The sequence below is a fragment of the Ursus arctos genome, chromosome X, assembly GCF_023065955.2.
Source record: "Ursus arctos isolate Adak ecotype North America chromosome X, UrsArc2.0, whole genome shotgun sequence".
In the NCBI taxonomy this organism is placed as follows: Eukaryota; Metazoa; Chordata; class Mammalia; order Carnivora; family Ursidae; genus Ursus; species Ursus arctos.
Window position 1 is genome coordinate 41,198,642 of NC_079873.1, and position 25,401 is coordinate 41,224,042.

At 39.9% G+C, this 25,401-nt stretch overlaps 2 protein-coding genes across 2 annotated transcripts in view; both read left to right on the top strand.

Annotated features, from left to right (window-relative positions):
• The window catches only part of PAGE4 (PAGE family member 4), a 132,896-nt gene that overhangs the window by 97,699 nt on the left and 9,796 nt on the right, over nucleotides 1-25,401 (top strand). The window lies entirely within an intron of this gene.
• On the top strand, nucleotides 10,187-13,196 carry LOC113265956 (elongation factor 1-alpha 1-like). The gene is given in 1 exon segment (XM_044389407.3): nucleotides 10,187-13,196. A coding segment is annotated over 1 exon segment (1,395 nt). The 5' UTR covers nucleotides 10,187-10,201; the 3' UTR covers nucleotides 11,597-13,196.

The window sequence follows — 25,401 nt, forward strand, 5'->3', positions numbered from 1 at the left end:
GCTTCCACACGTAAGTTTACAAACACTTACATCTTAATGAATGAAGATGTAACTTGAAAGATGCATTATACACAGGGTAATTTCAAGGCTTCAGCTCAGGGCTATTCACATATGCTTCCACACTAGTGTTTACAAACACTTTTATCTAAAAGAAGGAAGATGTTACTTGAAAGACTTTTTATACATAGTGTAATTTCAATGACTTAAGCATATGGCTAATTCCATATGCTTCTACCATTTTGTTTATAAGTAAAAAAATGATTTTTCTAAAGGCTCATTTTCCTAGCTCTCTAGCTGTACCAGGGTAGTAAATGTTTTGATATCTTTGTCAGGTTAGAAATCAGTGAGTGAGCAGGGGTAGTATTTATAGCAAAAGGAAGATCTGAGATGCAGTATTGACTGCTGGTATGGGGAAGGATTGCAGAGGGGACAGAAGGTCAGCAAAAGTCTGTAAGTGTTCTGGAAAATGCCAAGGCAATACAGGCAAAACGCAGGTCCCTAAGAAGAGGCTGTGCATTGTCAAGATAAGTTTCTTTATTAAGGCTTCCTAGACTTTTTCCCAGTTTTGGTTCTAGTGGCTCATTTGATTAGGTCACAGTATGCACAGGCAGTACTATTTGTGAGCAATGCCAGGATTGTGGGTTTAAGCCTCATCTACAGCTCTTTTTACTTTCTGAGCAATTCTGAGGATGTGATCACTTGAATCACTTTTCTTGCTTTCTGGAAGGCCGTAGATTGACAAAGGAAAAAAATAGGAAATCAATACATAGTGAAATAGTCCCAACTTCTCCCCCAACACCACTTGTAAAGCCCTAAGTAGAAAGTGCAAAGTACCAGTTGTTGTTGTGGTGTGTTATGAATTACAGGTTTCAATATGATCACTCTAAAAAGAAACATGGAAGTGAAAGCAAATTATTAAGGGGAAAATAAACTATAAGAGAGTTAGAAGACTAGGGGCGCCTGAGTGGCTCAGTCGTTAGGCGTCTGCCTTTGGCTCAGGTTATGATCCCAGCGTCCTGGGATCAAGCCCCACATCGGGCTCCCTGCTCAGCGGGAAGCCTGCTTCTCCCTCTCCCACTCCCCCTGCTTGTGTTCCCTCTCTCACCATCTCTCTCTGTCAAATGAATAAATAAAGTCTTTAAAAAGAAGAGAGAGAGTTACTAGACTATTTTGTTACTAGAGTTACTAGAGTTACTAGACTATTTTTGTTACTTACTAGAGTTACTAGACTAATTTGCCAAAGGGAGAGATAGTGACAGATGCTTTGGACTAAGTGGATGTAGTGAACATGGAAGGAATTGGGCACATTAGACAGGTATTTGGGAAGTAAAATGGACTGAACTCAGCAAGGATTTGGACTTGGGGTGAAAAAGAAGTAGGTGTAAAATGTTGAGAGCAGGTTTCTGTGTTGGGAAATAAAATGGGTAATGGTACCATTGATTGATATGGATCATATGAGGACTACTTTGTAAAAAATTACAAAATAGAAATTTTTCTCAAAGGGCTCATGGTCTAAATAGAAGTCAGGATGAGGGATTTCTCTCACGATCTATAGTTACTTGTCCCTGTGAGTTTGAGACCCTGTTCCTCTATGCTCCTCATATCCCCAATCTCACACAGCCCTGTAGTGCCAGTATTGTTTTCAGTATATGTCTTTCCTTTAGAAATATGTACACAGAACATACATGAATATAGTCTAATGGAGAAGCTTCAAATGATATCTAAATATATGGACTACATTAGGCTATTACCATCTACCCATTCTTCCCCACCTCACAGGTGACAAGTGGGGTCAGTTAAAGGTGTTTTATTCCAGACATTTTCTCTGCTCTCACACATCACACATGCACACACACACACACACACACACACACACACACACACACAAACAAGGTCCCACCAGGAGCATTACCCACTTGCATCCCATTAATAATATGTCATGGAGAAATCCTGGCCAGTACTGATCAATCCCCCTCATTCTGTTTTGCAGCTCGCTTGTCCTCCATGGTATAACATGAACACTCATCACTCATTTACCTTCCCATGTATGCTGTTGGCTATTAATAGACATTTAATGTTTTTACCAGTTGTTTTCTCCTTCTGTCTTGTGCACATAGGTCTATGTGTGAGGTGGTTTATTATACATTCTTACAAGTAGGATCGCTTGGTCAAAGAGTTTCATCATTCAGCAAATCCTTATTAAGCACCCCCTATGTGGCTAGGGATTATTCTAGGAGTTGGGGAAACTTTAGTGAACAACACAGACAAATATCTTTAAGGGTGGAGTGACAATTTTTAAAAAATTTTGATGAATGCTGTAACACTGTTGTCTCTCACAGGGAAGTTAATGCCTGCTTACTGCTATCCTAAATACCACTCCTGGTTTGGGGTTTCTGCAGCTGACCAAAAATATTCAAATAACCCAAAAGAAGGCAGGAAAGCAGGAAGAGAACAGATAAACAAGGAAAAAAACCCAAATAAAACAAAAACCAGAGGGGACAAACAGAACAACCTCCCTTCCCAATAACCTGATATCCCAGAACACAATCCTGTCAATTATTACATTAAATGTTACTGGTATAAGCAATGAAACATAGAGATGCACAGAGTAGATAAAAAGCAAGGCCCTACTAAATGCTACACACAAGAAACACATACTTTAAATATAAAGATACAGAGAGTTTGAAAGTAAATGAATGGAAAAAGTTATATTATACACACCAAAAAACATAATAAGGATGGAATGGATACTATAAACCAGGTAAAACAGACTTGAAAACAGTAAAAGGAAAATGTCATAATGATGAATGGATAGTTCCTTAGAAAGATATAACAATTATAAATATGTATGTACCGAATAATAGAGCCTCAATATACATGAAGCAGAAATTGACAGAATCATAGCAGGAAATTTGAACACCCTCTTTAGTTGATGGAATGACTAGATCAAAAACAAAATCAGTGAAGACACAGAGGGGTTGAGCACTGCTATCAACCACCTTGACTTAAATGACATCTATAGAATGTTCCATCCAACAATTATGGAATATACAGTCTTTTCAAGTGCACATAGTATGTTTCACCACAGTAGACCATAGGTTGGACCTTAAGGGATATCTTGATAAATTTTAAAGGACCAAAATTATACAGAGCATATTCTATGATTACAGTTGAATTAGATCACAAGTCAATTATATGATATATTGGAAACCCCCTAAATTTGGAAAGTAAACAACATACTTTATTTTTTAAAGATTTTATTTATTTATTTGTCAGAGAGAGAGAGAGAGCACACAAGCAGGGGGAGTGGCAGGCAGAGGGAGAATCAGGCTCCCCGCTGAGCAAGGAGCCCGATGCGGGACTCGATCCCAGGACCCTAGGATCATGACCTGGGCTGAATGCAGAGGCGTAACCAACTGAGCCACCCAGGTATCCCTAACAGTACACTTTAAGATGATTCATGGGTCAAAGATGAAATCATGAGGGAAACTAGAAAATATTTTGAGCTGAATGACAGTGAAAGTAGAATAGATCAAAATTCATGGGATTGAATGAAAGGAATGCTTAGAGGAAAATTTATAGCTTTAAATGATAATATTAGAAAAGAAGTATGTAAAATCAGTGACCTAAGGTCTCTCATTAAGAAAGCAGAAAAAGAAGAGCAAAGTTAATCCGTGGTAACTAGAAGGAAGGAAATAATAAAGAGCAGAAATAAACTTTATTGGAAGGAGACAGTAGAGAAAATGAACAAAGCCAAAAGTCAGATCTTGGAAAAGATCAACAAAATTAACAAACCTCTAGTTAGACTGAACAAGACTAGGGAGAGGAAAGAAACCACTGATGTCAGGAACATACGTTATCAACAGAGACCCTACAGACATTAAAATGGCAATAAGAAAACAGAATGAACAACTTCCACCCAACAAATTTGACAATGTAGCCAGGATGCGTGGAGGGAGAAGCTGAACTGTGATGCAGGCCCAATTACGGCCGTGGCTGACCCCTTGGCAAGCTCTTGAATGCCGATCAGAGTTATCCCAGGTTGGATCATTAGCCATCAAGGAAATTCAAATCAAAACCACACTGAGATACCACCTTACGCCAGTTAGAATGGCAAAAATAGATAAGGCAAGAAACAACAATTGTTGGAGAGGATGTGGAGAAAGGGGATCCCTCCTACATTGTTGGTGGGAATGCAAGTTGGTACAGCCACTCTGGAAAACAGTGTGGAGGTCCCTTAAAAAGTTAAAAATTGAGCTACCCTATGATCCAGCCATTGCACTACTGGGTATTTACCCCAAAGATACAGACGTAGTGAAGAGAAGGGCCATATGCGCCCCAATGTTCATAGCAGCAATGTCCACAATAGCTAAATCGTGGAAGGAGCCGAGATGCCCTTCAACAGATGACTGGATTAAGAAGTTGTGGTCCATATATACGATGGAATATTACTCAGCTATCAGAAAGAACGAGTTCTCAACATTTGCTACAACATGGACAGCACTGGAGGAGATAATGCTAAGTGAAATAAGTCAAGCAGAGAAAGACAACTATCATATGATTTCTCTCATCTATGGAACATAAGAACTAGGATGATCGGTAGGGGAAGAGAGGGATAAAGAAAGGGGGGGTAATCAGAAGGGGGAATGAAACATGAGAGACTATGGACTATGAGAAACAAACTGAGGGCCTCAGAGGGGAGGGGGGCGGGGGAATGGGATAGACCGGTGATGGGTAGTAAAGAGGGCACGTATTGCATGGTGCACTGGGTGTTATACAGAACTAATGAATCATTGAGCCTTACATTGGAAACCGGGGATGTACTGTATGGTGACTAACATAATATAATAAAAAATCATTAAAAAAAAAAAAAAAGAGTTATCCCAGGTTGGGGCTAGACGGTCATGCCTTTATATCCCCCTATCGATCAGTCATTAAATGTAGGCCACTCAGGGAAGGAGTGTGACCTTGAGTGAAGCAGCTCTCTGCAGTTGAGACAATCCCTGAAGGGGCTGACAGTTGTCTGACGACAGCACCCCTAGCACCTGAAGGACTAAGCCCTTCATTGAAGGGGGGATCCGGGTGGTGCATCACAGTTTCCACCACAGGTCCCTTTACGAATGCTTCTTTTCAAAACGAAATCAACGCTGTTAGTAACATGACAGAATGGATTCAGGTAAAGAGAATTAAAGGCATGATGATTTATTAAAATGATGGATGGATAAATGACAGCAGTAATATCTACCACCCACTGTGGGTCAGGCATTGTGGAAGGAACCAAAAATACTGAAAGAAGATATAGTTTCTGTCCCTGCTCTCAGTGGGAGGAGGCACAGCAGACAGCGTGAAATGAAATCTCACATAAAATATGTATTATTATAATGCCACAGGAGTGAAGAAGGGTGAACAATTTACTCTGCCTTTGGCTAGAGGTGGGAGGTATGTGTGTGAGTGGGCTGCATTTCCAGAAAGGTTTTAGGTAACATTTTAGCATCTATAAGACCAAGAAAGCTTTGTACAGGATGTGGTATTTGAGGCGTACTTTAAACATAGTCCTGGTACTTTAATGCAGAGTTAGAGTACAATTTGGTTTAGAAAAATACAATATACACAAAGAGTTCTTCTAAAACAACTGCTAATGGAAGACTGTGTTACTATAAACAATATATTTTTCCTGGAAACATTTTTCCTGCCAATTATGTGCTGCATTTAAAAAACAACCATTGTAATATCTTCAGGACATTTTTCCCCTCAGAAAATATAATAGAAATCTATAACAAGCAAGGTTTATTTAAGACATTTGAATTTACAGACACTATTTTGGAAATGTGCTTATGATGTTAAAAATTAAAAAAAAGTTCCTACCACCCTTTGGCGATGTATATATAGGACCTCTCAATAGGAAATGGTACTTCGTTCAGTTACTTCAGATTCAAATCTTGGAACACAAGTCCCAAAGAATTCAGAGACCTCATACCCTGAACACAGACCCCCAAAACTTCACACTCAAAGGACCTCAAAGACTTCAGAGACTTCACATCCTGAACATCAATAACCAAATACCACACTCTACTCTCGGAGGACTAACCCTCTCAAGTTCAGGGACCTCACACCCTGAGCCTAGATGCCAAAAACCAAAACAAAACCAAAAAGTTTGGAAGCAAACCCTCAAAAAGGTCAGACTCCTCCATCCTTGAAAAGAGACCCCAAACACCTCAGACTCCAACCTTGGAACACATACTGTGAGAGTATTCTATGTCATTACAATCTGGACACAATAATCTCCGAATATCGGTGATTCAACATTTGGAACTTAGACCTTCAGTGGATGCATAGACCTCATACCCAGTATACATCCTCACAAATACCTGAGACTCCAACCTTGACACAGAACTTCAACAAGTTCAATAAACTTACTCCTTTAAAAAAATCCATATATGTCATACAAACATTAGAATAAGGCCCTACAAGACTTGTGACTATTACACCCAGAAAACAGACATAAAAGGCCTCACATCTTGGAACATAAACGCTTAAAGATTTCACAGAATTAAAACTCTAAACACAGAATTGCAAATACATCAAATTCATTATCATATACCCTCAAAGACTCCAAACCCTTACTCTCAAAATATAGATGCACAGATACCTCAAAATCAATCCTAAAAAAATAATCTTCAAAGGGTCAGATACCTCAAGTACCTCCTGAACTTGCACCACCAAACACTTAAGACCTTGACCTGCTGACATAGACCTTCAAAGGTCAGAACCCTCACATGCTGAATATAGACTTCAGAAGCTCAGATTCAAAATTCATATCAAAGACCGTCAGCAATTTCAGAGTCCTCACACTCCAACCACGAATCCCTGAACTCACAATCCCGGATCCCCTGCAACACCAGACCAAAACCTGGCAACACAGTTCATCAAAATGTTACAGAACCTCCAACCGAGAACTCATAGCCCTATAGAACACAATCAGACTTTTGCACCAACATCCTTACAGCATGGTGTGACCTCACACTCAGATCACAGACCCCAAGATACTTCAGATCAAACTCTGGAGCATAGACAGTTAATAAGTTCGGATACCTCTTATGTCCTGATCACAGACTCCCAGAGCCCCTGATTCAAACCTTGGCACAGACCCTCAAAGACTTCAGAGTCCTTATCCCATGAATGCAGACCTCCAAGTACCTCAGATTTAAACCTTTGAACATAGATTCTTAAAGAGTTCAGAGACCTCACATCCTGAACAGGGACATCTAAACAACTCAGACAAAAAAACTTGGAACCTAGAACTTAAAAGATTTCAAGAACCTTATTCTTTGAACACAGGGCAAAAATACCTCTGAAACTTGGGATCCAAGCTTAAGATTTCAAAGACTTTACAACTTGATCACAGACCCCCAGTTACCTCAGATTTAAACTTTATACTGCAGACCCTGAAAAATTTCAGAAGGCTGCATACCCTGAACACAAACCAGCAGTTACTTCAGACTCAAACCTTTGGACCGACCCTGGAAATTTTCAGAGCTGAACACATACCTCTAAATATCTGACTCAAAACATGGAATATATGCCCTTAGAGAGATCAGAGACTTCATATCCTAAACATGGACTTCCAAACACTTCAGGTAAAAAACTTGGAACAAAGACTTTCGAAAAATTCATGGACCTCACTTCCTGAACACAGACCCCCAAATACCTCAGACCAAAATGTGGGAATCAGACATTCTCAAAGTTCAAAGACCATACACCCTGAAAAGAAGTCTCTTAATTCCTAAGACTAAACCTTCAGAACAGAAGCTGAAAATCTCAGAGGCTTCAAACTCTGAATACAGACCTATAAATAACTCAGGCTGAATCTTTGGGACACAGATCCTTGGAAAGTACAGAGACCTCATGCCATGAATGCAGACCTCCAGATACATGAAACTTAAGCCTTTGGAAACAGACCCCCATGGGCTTTAGAGACCTCTCGCCCTGAACAGAGACTCCCCAAACATCTCAGACTCAAACATTAAAAGAAAGACACCAAAAGGTATGAGAGGCCTCACACTCTGATCATAGACCCACAATGACCTTAGGTTCAAACCTTACAACACAAATTTTCAAAGACTTCAGAGACCTCACACTGGGACCACAGACCACCAAATACTTTAGAGTCAAAACCTTGAGCCACAGACCTTAAAGAGTTCAGAGAAGTCGCGTCCTGAATACAGACTTCCAAACCCCTCAGAATCAAACCTTGGGACAGAGACTCAAAATTTCAGAGACCTCATACCCTGACTATGGGGCCCCAAATAACTCCAACTACATCCTTGGAACACAGAGCCTCTAAAATTTCACAGACTTCATACTCTGAAAACAGACCCCAAATACCTCATATTCAAAACTTGGGATACAGATCCTCTAAAAGTTCAAAGATTTCACATGCTGAACACAGACCTATGACTACCTCAGACTTAAATCTTTGGAAGCAGAATTTCATCGATTTCAGAGACATCTCTCACTGACAGAGACCTCCAAAAACCTCAGAGCTCAACCTTGAGACACAGACCAAAAAAGAGTTGAGGGACCTCACACCTGGTACACAGACTTTTAGTTACTTCATATTTAAATGTTGGAACAGACCCTGAAGGAATTCAGTAAACGTGAGCACAGAATCCTATCTCAGGCTCAAATTTTCAAACATATATCCTCAAGAGGTGAGAACTTTCAAACATATAACTTACAACATAAATGCGGACATTCAAACAACTCAGACAAAAATTTGGAAAACATACCCTCAGAGAATTTAAGGACTTCACTCCTTGAACTAAGACCTCAAATACCTTAGACCCAAACTTGGGACACAGACCCTCTAAAATTTCAGAGACATCATGCCTTGAATACAGACCCTCAAAGTATTCACAGAGCTTACACTCTGAGCACTACTCTGTATTAATCAGATTAAACCTTGGGACATATCTCAAAGACTTCAGAGATCTCACACTGTGAACACAGACACCCAAATCTCTCTGACTCAGACTTTGAGTCACAGACTCTCAAAGAGTTCAGAAACCTGAGACTCTGGGAGCACCTGGGTGGCTCAGTCAGTTAAGCATCTGCCTTCAGCTCAGCTCATGACCTCAGGATCCTGGGATCGAGCCCCATGTTGGGCTCCCTGCTGGCAGAGAGCCTGCTTCTCACTCTCCCTCTGCCTGCCACTCCCCCTGCTTGTGTTCTCTCTCTCTCTCTGTTGAATAAATAAATAAAATCTTTAAAAAAAAGAAATCTGAGACTCTGACTGCAGTCCCACAATTATGTCAGATTCAAACCTTGGGGCAGACCTTCAAAGAATTCAGAGAACTCAACCCTGAACATAGACCTCCTAAGTATCTCAGACTTAAATTGTGTAACCTAGCCCCTCAAAGATTTCAGAGACATTACTCTTGAACAAAGACTTCCAAACACCTCAGATAAAAAACTGGGAAATAGACTCTCAAAAATTTCAAGGCCTCACTTCTTGGTACAGACTCAAATACCTCAGACACAAATTTGGAACAGAGATCCTTTAAAATTTCAGAGAACTTACACCTTGATCAAAAAGCCCAAGTACCTCAGATTCAACTTACAACACAGACCTTCAGAATTTTAGAGATGTCATACACCGAACTCTGACCTACATGAATCAGATTCAAACCCTGAGATACAGACCTCAAAGAGTTCAGAGATCTTATACCCTGAACACGAACTCTAAATACATTACACAAAAATCTTGGTGCATAGCCACTCAAAGTGTTCAAGGGCCATACTCCTTGAGCACAGACACCAAATGCCTCAAATCTAAACACGTAACACAGATCCTGTAAAATTTTAGGGATCTCACACCTTGAATGTGAACCCCCATGTACCTCATAAACCTTATAAAGCTCATAAACCTCATTAAACATTACAAAGCTAATCTCAAAGATTTGAGAGACCTCATAACTTACACAGATAACGTATTCAGAAGCCTCACACTCTCAACACTGATACCACATAACTCAGATTCAAACCTAGGAACCCAGAAACGGTAAATATCTGGGTAAATATAATAGACGATTCTTTTCCTCCCCAGTTCTTTAAAGTATGTTTGGCACTTAAAAGTAAAATGTATAACATTGTCTGGCATTTTTTTTTTTCACAATGGGTTTGCTGCCAGAACACAGGTGTCATGAAAACTACCACTAAACTTAAAGTGAGAAAGGAAAAGACTCATATCAACATCGTTGTTGGACAAATAGATTCGAACAAGTCTACCACTACTGGTCATCCAATCTACAAATGTGGTGGGATCAACAAAAGAACTATCGAAAAATTGGAGAAGGAGGCTGCTGAGATGGAAAAGGGCTCCTTCAATTATGCCTGGGTCTTGGATAAACTGAAAGCTGAATGTGAATGTGGTATCACCATTGATACCTCCCTGTGGAAATTCAAAACCAGTAAGTATTATGTGATGATCATTGATGCTCCAGGACACAGAGACTTTATCAAAAACGTGATCACAGGCACATCTCGGGCTGACTGTGCTGTCCTGATTGTTGCTGCTGGTGTTGGTGAATTTGAAGCAGGTATCTCCAAGAATGGGCAGACCTGTGAGCATGCCTTTCTGGCTTACACACTGGGTGTAAAACAACTAATTGTTGGTGTTAACAAAATGGATTCCGCTGAGCCACCCTACAGCCAGAAGAGATACGAGGAAATTGTTAAGGAAGTCGGCACCTACATTAAGAAAATTGGCTACAACCCCGACACAGTAGCATTTGTGCCACTTGCTGGTTGGAATGGTGACAAGTGCTAACGTGCCTCGGTTCGAGGATGGAAATTCACCCATAAAGATGGGAATGCCAGTGGAACCACACTGCTTGAAGCTCTGGATTGCATTCTGCCACCAACTCGTCCAACAGACAAGCCCTTGCATCTGCCTCTCCAGTATGTCTACAAAATTGGTGGTATTGGTGCTGTCCCTGTGGGCCGAGTGGACACTGGTGTTCTTAAACCTGGCATGGTGGTCACCTTTGCTCCAGTCAATGTTACAACAGAAGTAAAGTCTGTTGAAATGCACCATGAAGCTTTGAGTGAGGCTCCTCCTGGGGACAAGGTGGGGTTCACTGTCAGGAACATATCTGTCAAAGATGTTCATCGTGGCAATGTGGCTGATGAGAGCAAAAATGACCCACCAATGGAAGCAGCTGGTTTCACGGCTCAGGTGATTATCCTGAACCATCCAGGCCAAATCAGTGCTGGATATGCACCTGTGCTGGATTGTCACACAGCTCACATTGCTTGCAAGTTTGCTGAGCTGAAGGAGAAGATAAATCATCGTTCTGGAAAAAAGCTGGAAGATGGCCCCAAGTTCTTGAAGTCTGGTGATGCTGCCATCATTGATACAGTTCCTGGCAAGCCTATGTGTGTTGAGAGCTTCTCTGACTATCCTCCTCTGGGCCGTTCTGCTGTTCGTGACATGAGACAGACGGTTGCTGTGGGTGTCATCAAAGCAGTGGACGAGAAGGCAGCTGGAGCTGGCAAGGTCATCAAGTCTGCTCAGAAAGCTCAGAAGGCTAAATGAATATTATCCCCAATACCTGCCACCCCAGTCTTAATCAGTGGTGGAAGAACAGTCTCAGAACTGTTTGTGTCAATTGGCCGTTTAACTTTAATAGTAAGAGACTGGCTAATGATAACAATGCATCGTAAAACCTTCAGGAGGAAAGGAGACTGTCTTGTGCACCATTTGGGTTTTTGTGTGTGTGGCATTTAAGTTATTAGTTTTTAAACTCAGTACTTTTTAATGGAAGCAACTTGACCAAAAATCTGTCACAGAATTTTGAGACCCGTTAAAACAAACGTTTAATGAGAAAAAAAAATTTATAACATTGTCTGTAGTTTTCAACATATGTAAATGTAACCAATCAGACGACTGACTATGGCCTAAAGAGGAGATGGTGAAGAGGCCTATAAGGTGGCAAGGTTTCTACATTTGAACTGAAATGAGAAAATATTGATTCTAAGTGGAATATGAAAAGTTAAATACGTATTTTGTAATTCCTAGAGCAACCACTATCAAACTACAAGCAAAGATACAGTCACACCCACAACAGATACATTGAAATGGAATATTGAAAAGTTTTAAATAACCCAAAACAAGGCAGTAAACGTAAAACGGGAATGAGAAACAGAAGGAAAAAACAGAAAACAATAACATGGTAGGTCTAAATCCAAACATCAATGATCCATGAAATTTAAATGGCCTAACTACATCAATTAAAGGACAAAGACTGTCAAAATTAAAAACCATGTCCTAACTACATGCAAATGTAATGATATAGGTAGGATGGAAACAAAAGGATGGCTGGTTCCTGTGTGGAGATTGACAGAGTTGGAAAGAGCATCACTTCCACCCTCACAAGGAAAAACCTGGACAAACTGCAATTTAACTACTTTTCTTGAAACCATCAATGAAATGAGTTTTCTGGGAAAACAACTAACTTGAAATCTAAGGAGACAGGCACCTAGAGGAAGACATAGCACCTGAGCATTTGCTTATCTGGGACAAATGACTTCAAACGTCACATAAGCCAGTAAGAAAATTAAGGTAAACATGTTTAACAAATTGCTAAAGGCTGAGTGTGTACTACTGTGAGAGTGTGAAGTCCTAGGGGTCGCAGACCTGGGAGTTTCACACCTGCTTGCACTGTTTTCCTCTAGAATACCACCAGGCACTGGCAGGGATGTTGAGGAGAATCCTGAGAAGACTGAGGAAATGGGACAGCAGGTGCTGCTGAATGTATACAAACCAATCTTCTCAGTCTCTCATACAAAACAAAAGCCTTAATTGGTATGCTGAAAACTATCAAAATATGTTACCTAAGGTCACTGGTAAACACCCACTGCAGTTGGGAGAAAAATATGGAAACTGCCATTGAAACTCTTGCCTAGGGGCGCCTGGGTGGTTCAGTCATTAAGCGTCTGCCTTCCACTCAGGTCAGGATCCTAGGGTCCTGGGATAGACTCCTGCTCCCTGTTCAGCAGGGAGCCTGCTTCTCCTCTCCCACTCCACCTGCCTATGTTCCCTCTCTCGCCGTCTCTCTCTGTCAAATAAATAAATAAAATCTTAAAAAAAGAAAAAGAAACTCTTGCCTACCCATTCTCCCTATCTCCCCTAAGTAGCTAAAGCCTTCATCTGCAGGGGGAAGGACATCAAAGCTGTAGCCTAAGTGCAAAGGTGGAAACCTACTGCAGCTGGGAGCAGGGAAGGCTGGGAGGGGGAGTGGGGAGTAATCTCTATCCCTGGATGGTAGTAAGTCCTAGGCTCAGCGTCCCATCTGGCAGAGCGGCAGGAACACTGTGAAGGCCCCATAACCCTGAGACCCGGGTTCACAGTGCCTGCCTAATACTGAGACTTATTAAGAACATCAGGAAACATACTCCCTTCCACTCCCCACCCACCAACAAGCCTCAAATAAAAAATAAGCATGAAATACAGCTAAGAAAGCTATAAAAGACAGACTTTCTCTAGGCAACAACACAAAGGAAAGGCTCAAATCCAAGTGGGGAGATCAAAGCAAGGCCTGAGTAGAAGGACTTGAAGGCTGTTGGTGCACTGAGGGTAACCACAGCAACAATAAACTTAGTACAACTCCTTACTAGATTAAGACTAAATCTGAGCAGAAATACCCATGCTAAAACCCTAGGAGAAGTAACTGTATGTTCTCCAAACATACCAAATATTTATTTCAGTATCTAACTGTCCTATACAACATGTCAACATAGAATTCTTCTGCATACAAGAAGGCAAGAAACGCACAATCTGGAGACGAAGCAATCATCAGAGCCAAACTCGGATAGAACACAGATGATGAAAGTATCAGAGAATTTAAAATAATTGTAGTTAATATGCTAAAGGTTCTAATGGAAATGGGAGTGAGAGAGAAAGTCTTCTCTGGTGTCTCAATTAAGCCTTATTCTTAGGCAAGCACTGTGGGCGTGTGTCCTGGGGTGGGGTGCCTTCACAATGTTCCTGTCCCTTCCTCTAGGGGTAGAGCTTGTTTCCCCTGTTTGCTTCCCCCTGCAGCAGGAGTATACCCAGCTACAGCTCTGCTGCCCCGGCTCCTGAAGATGGCAGTTTTTGTTACTTAGGGAAGACAGGAAAGTAGGTCTGTGCCAAGTTTCCTTGATGACCTCCACTGCCTTCCCCTAGTTGCAGCACAATTTTTCCAGTGCCTGCAGAGTAAGCTTTTTCATTCTGTAAGGGAGATCGGGGAAATGGGTCTGGGAGGATTTTGGCAATGGCTGTTCTCTTCTTGCTAGCACCATGGGGAAACCTTTCTGGATTCTCTGTGTGAGCCTAGTGGTATTCCTGGAGGACAAGCCTCCAAGAGGGTGGGAACCCCACATGGCTGAGTTCCCTGGGAACTTTGCTTTCTCGTGCTAGGTCCCCAGGAATTCATCACAATTTTTTAATATTCATAATGGCTTCTGCCCCTGGTAAGCAAATGCTCCAGTCCTGTGTCTCCCTGCAGGTGCCTATCTCCCTCCAGATTTTGGGAAGACATTGACCCAATGACCTCAGTTCTTTGATGAGTCCAAGAAAACTCATTAATGTGTAATTTGTCCAGTTTTTCCTTTGATGGGCTAGGCAACATCTTTCCAGCTCTCCATCTCTGAACTGAACTTCTAGGTCATATGGTATGTATATATTTAGCTTTATAAGAACCTGCCAAGCCATTTTCTAAGAGTGGCTATACAATTTTGTATTTGTGCCAATAACATAGGAGAGACCCAGTTGTTCCACATCCTTATCAGTACTTGGTATTGTCAATACTTTCTCTTTTTGTCATTTAATAGGTATGTAATGGTATCTCTTGTGTTTATAATTTGCATTTCCGAAATGGCCAACAATGTAGTGCATCTTTTCATGTGCTGATTTCCCATCTATATATCCTCTTCGGTTTAGTGACCATGACTTTTTGCCAATTTATAAATTGGGTTGTGTTTCTTCTTGTTATTGAGTTTGGAGAGTTCTTTATATGTTCTGGGTAGAAGCCCTTTGTCAGATATATGATTTTCAAATATATTCTGTTTGTAGTTGTCTTTTTTTTTTACGTTAGTATTTTATTATCTTAAGGACATTGAAGACCCCTCATGAAAATTCAAACATCAGGTGGGATTTTATAATACACACATGCATCCTCAAAATCACAGCCTAATCTTTCCTATTCTTGTATAATCATAAGCCAGCCACCTTATCTTGGGCACTTTTAAGATACCTTGAACAAAGAATCAAGTCCTTTGCAGTTCTAAATTCAGAATATTAGGGAGCAATATGTTTGGCCTTGTAAAGAGGAGATTATATCAGTTCAAATTAATTATCTTATGATAGAAAGGCCTTAAAGATAAACTAATAGATTTTCAATTATTCAGGCCTGAGTTAGGTTTCTATTTCTATCCTTTAGTCTTATTAATGATTAGTTCTGTGGTTTAGGAATCACACTCCAAGGAATCCAGGAGTTCTACAGAGGATCCCCCAGAGGCTGTCTAAGAGATCAGCAATGCAGGGACAGAGATGATGACCCTCTGAGAGCCTCTCCTCTCTGGCTTCCAGCAGAGCAGCTGTTTTTTTATTATTAAGGTTGGCTGTATTTTTTGTTTAATAAACATTTGTATTTTGAAATGATTTTAGATTTACAGAACAATTGCAAAGATAATACAAAGAGTTCCCATATACTCTTCAGTCAGATTCACCTAATGTTAACATCTAATATAAACATGCTTACCTTTGTCATAACAAAAAAATTAACATTGGTGCTGTGCTTGGAGTACTGCTAACCAAACCATATACTTTATTTAGATTTTATTAATTTCTCCAGTAAGATTCTTTTTTTATGTTCATAAAAACATAAAAGCCAACATATAGTACATCATTAGTTTTTGATGTAGCGTTCAATGATTCATTAGTTCCGTATAACACTCAGAGCTCATCACAACACATGCCCTCCTTAATACCCATCACCCAGTTACCCCATTCCCCTACCCCCCTCCCTTCTGTAACCCTCAGTTTGTTTCCTGGAGTCCAGACCATAGGGGAAGGGAGGGAAGATTCCTTTTTTAAAAGATTTTATTTTTAAGTAATCTCTACCTGCAACATGGGGCTTGAACTCACAACCCCGAGATCAAGAGTCACACACTCTACTGACTGAGCCAGCCAGGTGCCCCTCCACTAATATTCTTCTAATGTTCCAGAATCCAATCCAGAAAACCACACTGCATTAGCTAAGATTTTCTTTTCATTCTTTTGACAGTGTCTTTCACAAAGCAAAAGTTTTAAATTTTGATGAAGACTGACATCAATTTTTTCTTATATGAATTGTGCTTTTAGTGTCATGCCTAAGAATTTGTGGACAAACTCAAGGTCTCTTAAGTTTTTTTTTCTTTAAGTTTTATAGTTTCATATTTTACATTTAGGTATATGATCCATTTAGTATTAATTTTTGTGTATGATGTGAAGCTTAAGTAGAGGTTAATTTTTGTTGCATATGACTGTCCAATTGTCCCCATACTATTTATTAAAAATGCAGATTTTCCTTGCCTTACAACGGGGTTATGTCCCAAAAAAACCATCAAAAGTTGAAAATATTGTAAGTTGAAAATGCTTCTAATAAACCTAACCTACCAAACAGCATAGCTTAGCCCAGCCTTAAACAGGCTCAGAACACTTATATTAGCCTGCAGTTGGGCAAAGTCATCTAACACAAAGCCTATTTTACTTTTTAAGATTTTATTTATTTATTTGACAGAGAGAGAGGACACAAGCAGGCAGAGAGGCAGGCAGAGGGAAAGGGAGAAATAGGCTCAGCGCTGAGTGGAGAGCCTGATGTGGGGCTCAATCCCAGGACCCTGGGAACATGACCTGAGCTGAAGGCAGATGCTTAACTGACTGAGCCACCCAGGCGCCCCACAAAGCCTATTAGATAATAAAGTGTTGAATATCGCATCTAATATATTGAATACTGTACTGAAAGTGAAAAACAGAATGGTTGTATGGGTACAGAATGGTTGGAAGTGTATTGGTTCCTCTTAATTGCATGGTTGACTGGGAGCTGTGGCTTGTTGGGGCTGCCCAGCATTACGAGTATTATACTACATATAGTTAACCTGGGAAAAGATCAAAATTCAAAATTCAAGGTACCATTTCTGCTGAAAGTGTATTGCTTTTACATCACTGTAAACCTGAAAAATTTTAAGTCAAACCACTGTAAGTAGGGATCATTTGTGCTCCCCTTTATCCATTGACTTGATTTTGCACCTTTGTCAAAAACACAATTGTCGGGGCGCCTGGGTAGCGCAGTCGTTAAGCGTCTGCCTTCGGCTCAGGGCGTGATCCTGGCGTTTTGGGATCGAGTCCCACATCGGGCTCCTCGGCTGGGAGCCTGCTTCTTCCTCTCCCTCTCCCCTGCTGTGTTCCCTCTCTCGCTGGCTGTCTCTATCTCTGTCAAATAAATAAATAAAATTAAAAAAAAACCACAATTGTCCATATTTGTGTGGGCCAATTTCTGGACTCTATTCTATCCCATTCATCTATGTGTCTTGATTACTGTCACTTTATAATAATTCTCAAAATCAGGTAGTTTAGCACCCAGATCTCAGTTTCTAAATATCATTTCTCAATAAAGGTACCAGGAATCCTGGAGAAATGGCTGATTCTAGGGCAGAAGATGAACCTGTACAATCTTGTAGTGCCAGAAAGTAAGGGGAAGCTAAAAAACAAAAACAAAAACAAAACAAACAAATAAGATGAAGGCCATGTCAAAAGTACACAGGAGCCAATCTGAGAGAAGTAGGTTCCAATGGCCAAACTGCAACAATTTGAGCCACAAAATACAAAACAATTGTATTGGAATACAACCTAAGAAATAAAATAAATATCCATGTATACATACTGATATAAATAAATGATTGAATAAATAAATGGGGGAGAAGGGACAAATCTTCCTTAGAGAAGAATTTCAAATAATAAATGTAGAAGGAATGAACAAAACAGAAAATCACTAAAACCACTATTAGAACAGCATAGCAATAGTTTTTCTAGGCAAGTTCCCTGGATTCATATTAAAATCAAAGGCCTAAACTTTAAGGAGAAAAAATATATTTGCATGGTCTCAATGTATTTTTCTCCAAATATTTGCTAGTTACTATAGAGATTTTAACATATATCCATAAATTCTTCTATATTCTTTTCTCCAGGAGGTAAAGCTTTACTCTCTTCTTGGGTGTGGGCTGGACTTAGTAATGCACTTCTAACGAAGACTATGGAAAGGGAAAAACAGTCATTTTATAGTGGAGAAATCTGATGGATACCACCTAAACCATGTGATCAAGGTTAATATCACCAGTAACAAGTCATATTTATATAACATACCCTCAGATATAATGTAACAGGAAGCCATTTCGCCTGAATGGTATCCTTCCCCAAAAGTCATGAACTTAGTTCAATCACAAGAGAATATCAAACCCAAATTGAGTCTAAAAATGACCTGACAAGTACTCTTCAAAATAAGGTAGTGTGGATTCCTTCAACTTTCTTCTTTTTCAACATCATTTTTGCTATTCCAATTCTTTTGCCCATTTTTAAAGATTTTGTTTATTTATTTGACAAAGAGAGAGAGCACAAGCAAGGGGAGCAAGAGCGGGAGAAACAGGCTCCCCACTGAGCAGGAAGCCCGATGAGGGACTTGATTCCAGGACTCTGGGATCATGACCTGAGCCCAAGGCAGACACTTAACTGACTGAGCCACTCAGGCACCCCTCTTTTGCCTTTTTAAAATAAATTTTAAAACCAGCTTCTCTATATGTACAAAATATTCTTGCTAGGATTTTGATCAGTATTGTGTTAAATCTACGTTTCAATATGGAGATAGTGATATCTTGACTATGTCTGGTTTTCAAAACTATGAACATAGTGTGTGTTTATTTAGGCCTTTTTTGATTTCTTTATTCAGTATCTTGTAGGTTTTTTTTTAAAGATTTTATTTATTTATTTGATAGAGAGATAGCCAGCCAGCGAGAGAGGGAACGCGAGCAGGGGGAGTGGGAGAGGAAGAAGCAGGCTCCTAGCGGAGCATGGAGCCTGATGCACGGATCGATCCCAGGACCCTGGGATCACGCCCTGAGCCGAAGGCAGACGCTTAACGACCAAGCCACCCAGGAGCCCCAGTATCTTATAGTTTTCAACATACAGGTCTTGTTTTTTTTTAATTTAAATTCAATTAGCCAACATATAGTACATCATTAGTTCTAGATGTAGTGTTCAATCATTCATCAGTTGTGTATTATACCCAGTGCTCATCACATCACGTGCCCTCCTTAATGCTCATCACCCAGTTGCCCCATCCCCCCACCCACCTCCCCTTCCGCAACCCTCAGTTTGTTTCCCAGAGTCAAGAGTCTCTTATGGTTTGTCTCCCTCTCTGATTTCTTCCCATTCAGTTTTCCTTCCAACATACAGATCTTTTATGTATTTTGTGAGATTCAGATCTAAGTGTGTCAATATTCTGAATGATTGTAAATACTTAAAAAGTAATTTGGGTTTCCAATTTACACTCCTCATGTATAAAAATTCAACTGCTTTTTGTGTGTTGCTCTTTTATATTGTGGCCTAAACTCACTTATTCTAAGAAGTTTGTTTTGTTTTTGTTTGGTTGGTTTTTTTTTTCCTGATTCCTTAGGATTCCTATGTAGACGATCATGTTGTCTGCAAATAGGGTGATTTTTATTTTTATTTTTTCCTTTCCAATCTGAATGCCTTTTCTTTCTCATTCTTGCCTTATTATGCTGGTTAAGATTTTCAGCATGTTGTTGAATAGAAATGGTGAGAATGGAAATCGTTGCCTCATTCCTGATCTTTGAAGAAAGGCACTCAGTCTCTCAACATCAAATATGATGTTAGCTGTAGGTTTTTACATATACCCTTTACCAACTTCAGGAAATTTCCTTCTAGTCCTAGTTTACTGAAGGTTTTTTTTTTTTAATCATGAACGGATGTTATATTTTGTCCAATGCTCATTCTGTGTCAATTGACATGATCACATGGTTTTTTTCTTTAGACCATTAATATGGAGGATTAAATTGATTGTCCTTTGGTGTGGGGGGGCTCTAAATACTCTTTATTTATTTATTTTTAAAGATTTTATTTATTTGAGAGAGAGCATGAGCAAGAGGAGGGACAGAGGGGGAAGTGGCCTCCCCACTGAGCAGGGAGCCAGATGCAGGGCTTGATCCCAGGACTTCGGATCATGACCTGAGCTGAAGGCAGACACTTTACAAACTGAGCCAAACAGGTGCCCCTTTTCTGAAGTTTTTATTTAAATTCCAGTTAGTTAACATACCAGTGTAATATTAGTTTCAGGTGTACAATATAGTGATTCAACACCTCCATACAACACCTGGTGCTCATCACAACAAGTGCACTCCTTAATCCACATCATCTATTTCACCCATCTGCCAACACCCACACCTCTGGTAAACATCAGTTTGTTCTCTATAGTTAAGTGTTTGTTTCTTGGTTTGCCTCTCTCTCTTTTCTTTCCCTTGCTTGTTTGTTTTGTTTTTTAAATTCCACATGAGTGAAATCATATGGCATTTATCTTTCTCTGACTGACTTACTTCACTTATAATACTCTCTAGCTCCATCCATGTCATTACTAATGGCAAAATTTCACTCCTTTATACGGCTGAGTAATATTCCATTGTGTATATATACGACATCCTTTTTAAAAAAATATTTTATTTACCTATTTATTTGACAGAGAGAGAGAGAGTACAAGCAGGAAGAGCAGTAGAGGGAGAGGGAGAAGCAGGCTCCCTGCTGAGCAGGGAGCGCAATGCGGGGCTCAATCCCAGGACCGTGAGATCATGACCTGAGCTGAAGGCAGAAGCTTAACCGACTGAGCCACCCAGGTGCCCCTATATACCTTATCTTCTTTACCCATTCATCTATTGAGGACACTTGCGCAGCTTCCATACTTTGGCTATTGTAAATAATGCTGCAATAAATATAAGGCTGCATATATCTTTTCAAATTAGTGTTTTAGTATTCTTTGGATAAAGGCCCAGTAGTGGAATTGCTGGATCTTATGGTATTTCTATTTTTAATTTTTTGAGAAACCTCCATACTCTTTGCCAGAGTGGCTGCACAAATTTGCATTCCCACCAACTGCAAGAGGGTCCCTTTTTCTCCACATCTTCGCCAACACCTGTTGTTTCTTGTGTTGTTGATTTTAGCCATTCTGACACCTATGAGGTGATATCTCATTGTAGATTTGATTTGTATTTCCCTGATGTGCAGTGATGTTGAGCATCTTTTTACGTGTTGGCCATCTGGATGTCCTCTATGAAGAAATGTCTGTTCATGCCTTCTGCCCATTTTTAATTGGATTATTTGTTTCTGGGATGTTCAGTTTTATACGTTCCTTATATATTTTGGTTACTAACGCTTTATCAGATATGTCATTTGTAAATATCTTCTCCCATTCTGTAGGTTGCCTTTTAGTTTTGCTGACTGTTTCCGTCCCTGTGCCGAAGCTTTTTATTTGGATGAAGTCCAAATAGTTTATTTTTGCTTTTCTTTCCCTTACATCAGGGGACCTATGTAGAAAAAAGTTGCTACAGCTGACGTCAAAGAAGTTATTGCCTATGCTGTCTTCTAGGATTTTTATGCTTTCAGGTCTCATGTTTAGGTACTTAGTACATTTTGAATTTATTTTTGTGTATGGTGTAAGAAAGTGGTCAGAGAAATCCATAGTTATAGTCTGAGATTTTAATATCTCTTTTTAAAAAAGATTTTATTTATTCATTTGACACAGAGAGAGAGAGAGAGAGAAAGAGAGAGAGAGCACACAAGCAGGGGAAGTAGCAGAGGGAGAGGGAGAAGAAGACTCCTCACTGAGCAGGGAGCCTGACATGGGGCTCGATCCCAGGACCTCAGGGTCATGACCTGAGTCGAAGGCAGACACTTAACCAACTGAGCCACCCAGGTGCCCCAATATCTCTTTCTTAATCATTGACAGAATATGTAAGCAGAAAATCAGCAAGGATACAGTAGACAATTTGAAAGATCCAGAATACCAAGGCTCACTTAAGAAGAAACAGATAACCTGAATAACCCTTCATCTATGAAAGCAATTGAAATTTTAGTGAAAAAAATGTTCCCACAAAGAAAACTCCAAGCCCAAATGGCATCACTGGAGAATTATAACAAATATTTGAGGAATAAATAATAGCAATTCTATACAAACTCTTCCAAAATATTGACGAGGAAAGAATACTTTCCTACTCATTCTGAGGCCAGAATTTCCTTGATTCCAAAACCAGATAAAGACAATAGAAAACTACAGATCGATATGCCTCGTAAATATATATAGAAAAATTCTAAACAAGATTTTAACATATTAACCCCAACAATATGTTAAAAAGATAATACATCATGACTGAATAGAATTTATCTCAATAATACAGGGCTGGTTTAATATTTGAAAATTGATCAATGAAATTCACCATATTAATAAACCAAAAGAGAAAAAGCCCATAAGATTGTTTTAACAGATGCAGAATATTGACTGCATTTGCCCTAATATCAAGAAGAAGACAAAGATGTCCACTCTTACCACTTGTATTCAATATTGTACTCGAAGTTCTAAGCAGTGTAATCAGGTAAAATAAGGAAATAAAATGCATTCAGATTGGAAATGAATAAGTAAAACTGTCGATTCACAGATGACACAATCATTTTCATAGAATATGTGATGGAATCTAATTAAAAGCTACTAAAATCAATAAGTGAGTCTAGCAAAGTTGCAGGATTCAAGCTCAATATGAAGAAATCAGTTTTATTTCCATATACTAGCAACGATAAAAAATTGAAATAAAATCCAATGCAATTTACAGTACAATAAAACATACGAAATACATAGGAATAAATCTGACAAAGGAAGTGAAAGATATGTACACTGAAAACTACAAAACACTGCTGTGAGAAATCAAGACCTAAGTAAATAGAGGGATATATCTTGTTCATGGGTCTGAAGACTCCAAATGGTTAAGGTGTCAATTCTCCCCCAAATTGATCTATAAATTTAATGCATTTTCTTTTTTTTAATAATATTTTTTTATTATGTTAGTCACCATACAGTACATCCCTGGTTTTTGATGTAAAGTTCGATGATTCATTAGTTGTGTATAATGCATTTTCAATCAAAATCCCAGCAGTATTTTTTGTAGAAATTGACAAGCTGATTCTAAATTTCATATGGAAATGCAAAGGACCTAGATTAACTAGGACAAGATTTCAAGAATTATTATAAAACTATAGCACAATAGTATGGTGTTGCCATAAAGATGGATAAATGGAACAAAGCAGAGAGTCCAGAAATAAACCCATGCATATATGGACAACTGATTTTTGGCAAAGGCATACAGGCATTAGAGCCAGCAAAGGCCAGCCTGACTGAGGTACCTTCACCAGTTATCTGACTACCAAGGAATATGTACATAAGTGGAAACTCATCCAAGAGAGAAAAGTCCAGAGCCTGAACACTATCGATGAAGACTGAAAGCACTATTATAAATTGGAGATTGGTTGGCACAGAAAGGGAACTCTGGAAGCTTCTGTATAAGGAGGAGAGAAAAAAGGGCAGTTTCTCCAAGTGATGGAGCTGCCAAGAGCAACAAAACCTTCCTTCCTCTCCATTGCTTCAGGTGACCACCCAGAAATGCCTACACTACGTATCAGCTATCTGAATACATGTGAGTGTGTATGCAACTACTAAATGTGCGTGGGTAGTACCTGGAGTTTACAGATTGTGGGAGTCAAAGTTTAAAATGAATTGACATCTTTGTCAATCAGATTTACGGAACTCTCCTTTGCAATCATGAAAACTTCCTTCATGTTTAGCAGGCAATGATTTAAAAAAATTACCTCACAGAATATTTATATTCTCAATCTACTCACGCACTTATTGTACTCCACTGTTGGTCAAGGACCCAAAAGAAAAGATCCCCCTCTCACCCACAGCCCGAATCTCTAGCCTCAGTGGCCTCTGCAGCAGTTTCCAAGCATGTTAGGACCTACCAGCTTCCATGACTTAGCTCATGATGTTACTTGTGCCAGTGCTGCATCCAGCACATATGGGTACTTACACCACATCACCTCTTGTGGATGATGGTCATGGGGTTGCTAAGCTTCTTGAGCTAAAGGATTCAAGGGAACTAGCAGATCCATGAGGCAGCACAATGTAAAGAAAGGAGCAAAGGCAGTGCAATCAGATGGGTTTAATTCCTGGAATACCTTGCCAGAGGGTGTGATGTCAGGCAAGTTGTAAATACTCTTAAGCCCCTATTTCTTCATGTAGAATTTTTTTCCTAAAGAGATCATTAAGTAGGCAGGCAATAATTCATGAGGATGTTTGCTGCAGCGTGATGATAATCTAGAACAAACGTGTAAGACATATATATGGAAATATATGCATTAAAATGACAAAGAGAAGAGAGTTTTTTTTTTTAATGAGACAGAGGAGGGGGAGGGGTGGAAGAAAGGGAGAGAGAATCTTTTTTTTTTTATAAAGATTTTATTTATTTATTTGACAGAGAGACAGCCAGCGAGAGAGGGAACATAAGCAGGGGGAGTGGGAGAGGAAGAAGCAGGCTCATAGCGGAGGAGCCTGATGTGGGGCTCGATCCCAGAACGCCGGGATCACGCCCTGAGCCGAAGGCAGATGCTTAACCGCTGTGCCACCCAGGCGCCCCAGAAAGGGAGAGAGAATCTTAAGCAGGCTCCACACCTAGTGTGGAGCCAACATGGGGCTTGATTTCACCATCGGAGTTCACGACCTGAGCCGAAATCAAGTGTTGGACACTTAACTGACTGAGCCACCAGGCACCCCAGAAGAGAGGTTTTTAATGAATGTCTGGAATCCCAGGGTTGTTTCTCAATTCTCCCCTTTCTGACTTTATGGATTTTGTACTATGAGCAGGAATTACTTGAGTAATAATGTTCAACTTTATTATTAAGAATGCAAATTCAGGTACTTGCATGGTACCATTTTCTCCCATCAAAATAGCAGAGAAAGAACTAATGTTACACCCAGCAATTGCAAGGGTGGAAGAAAACCGGCCTTCTTGGGGCACTTAGGTGGCTGGGTCAGTTAAGCGTCTGCCTGCAGCTCAGGTCATGATCCCAGGGTCCTGGGATAGAGCCCTGAGTCGGGCTGCCTGCTCAGCAGGGAGTCTGCTTCTCCCTCTCCTTCTGCCCCTCCCCCAACTTCTCTCTCTCTCTCTCTCTCAAATAAATTAAAAAAATCTTTTAAGAAAAGAAAGAAAACG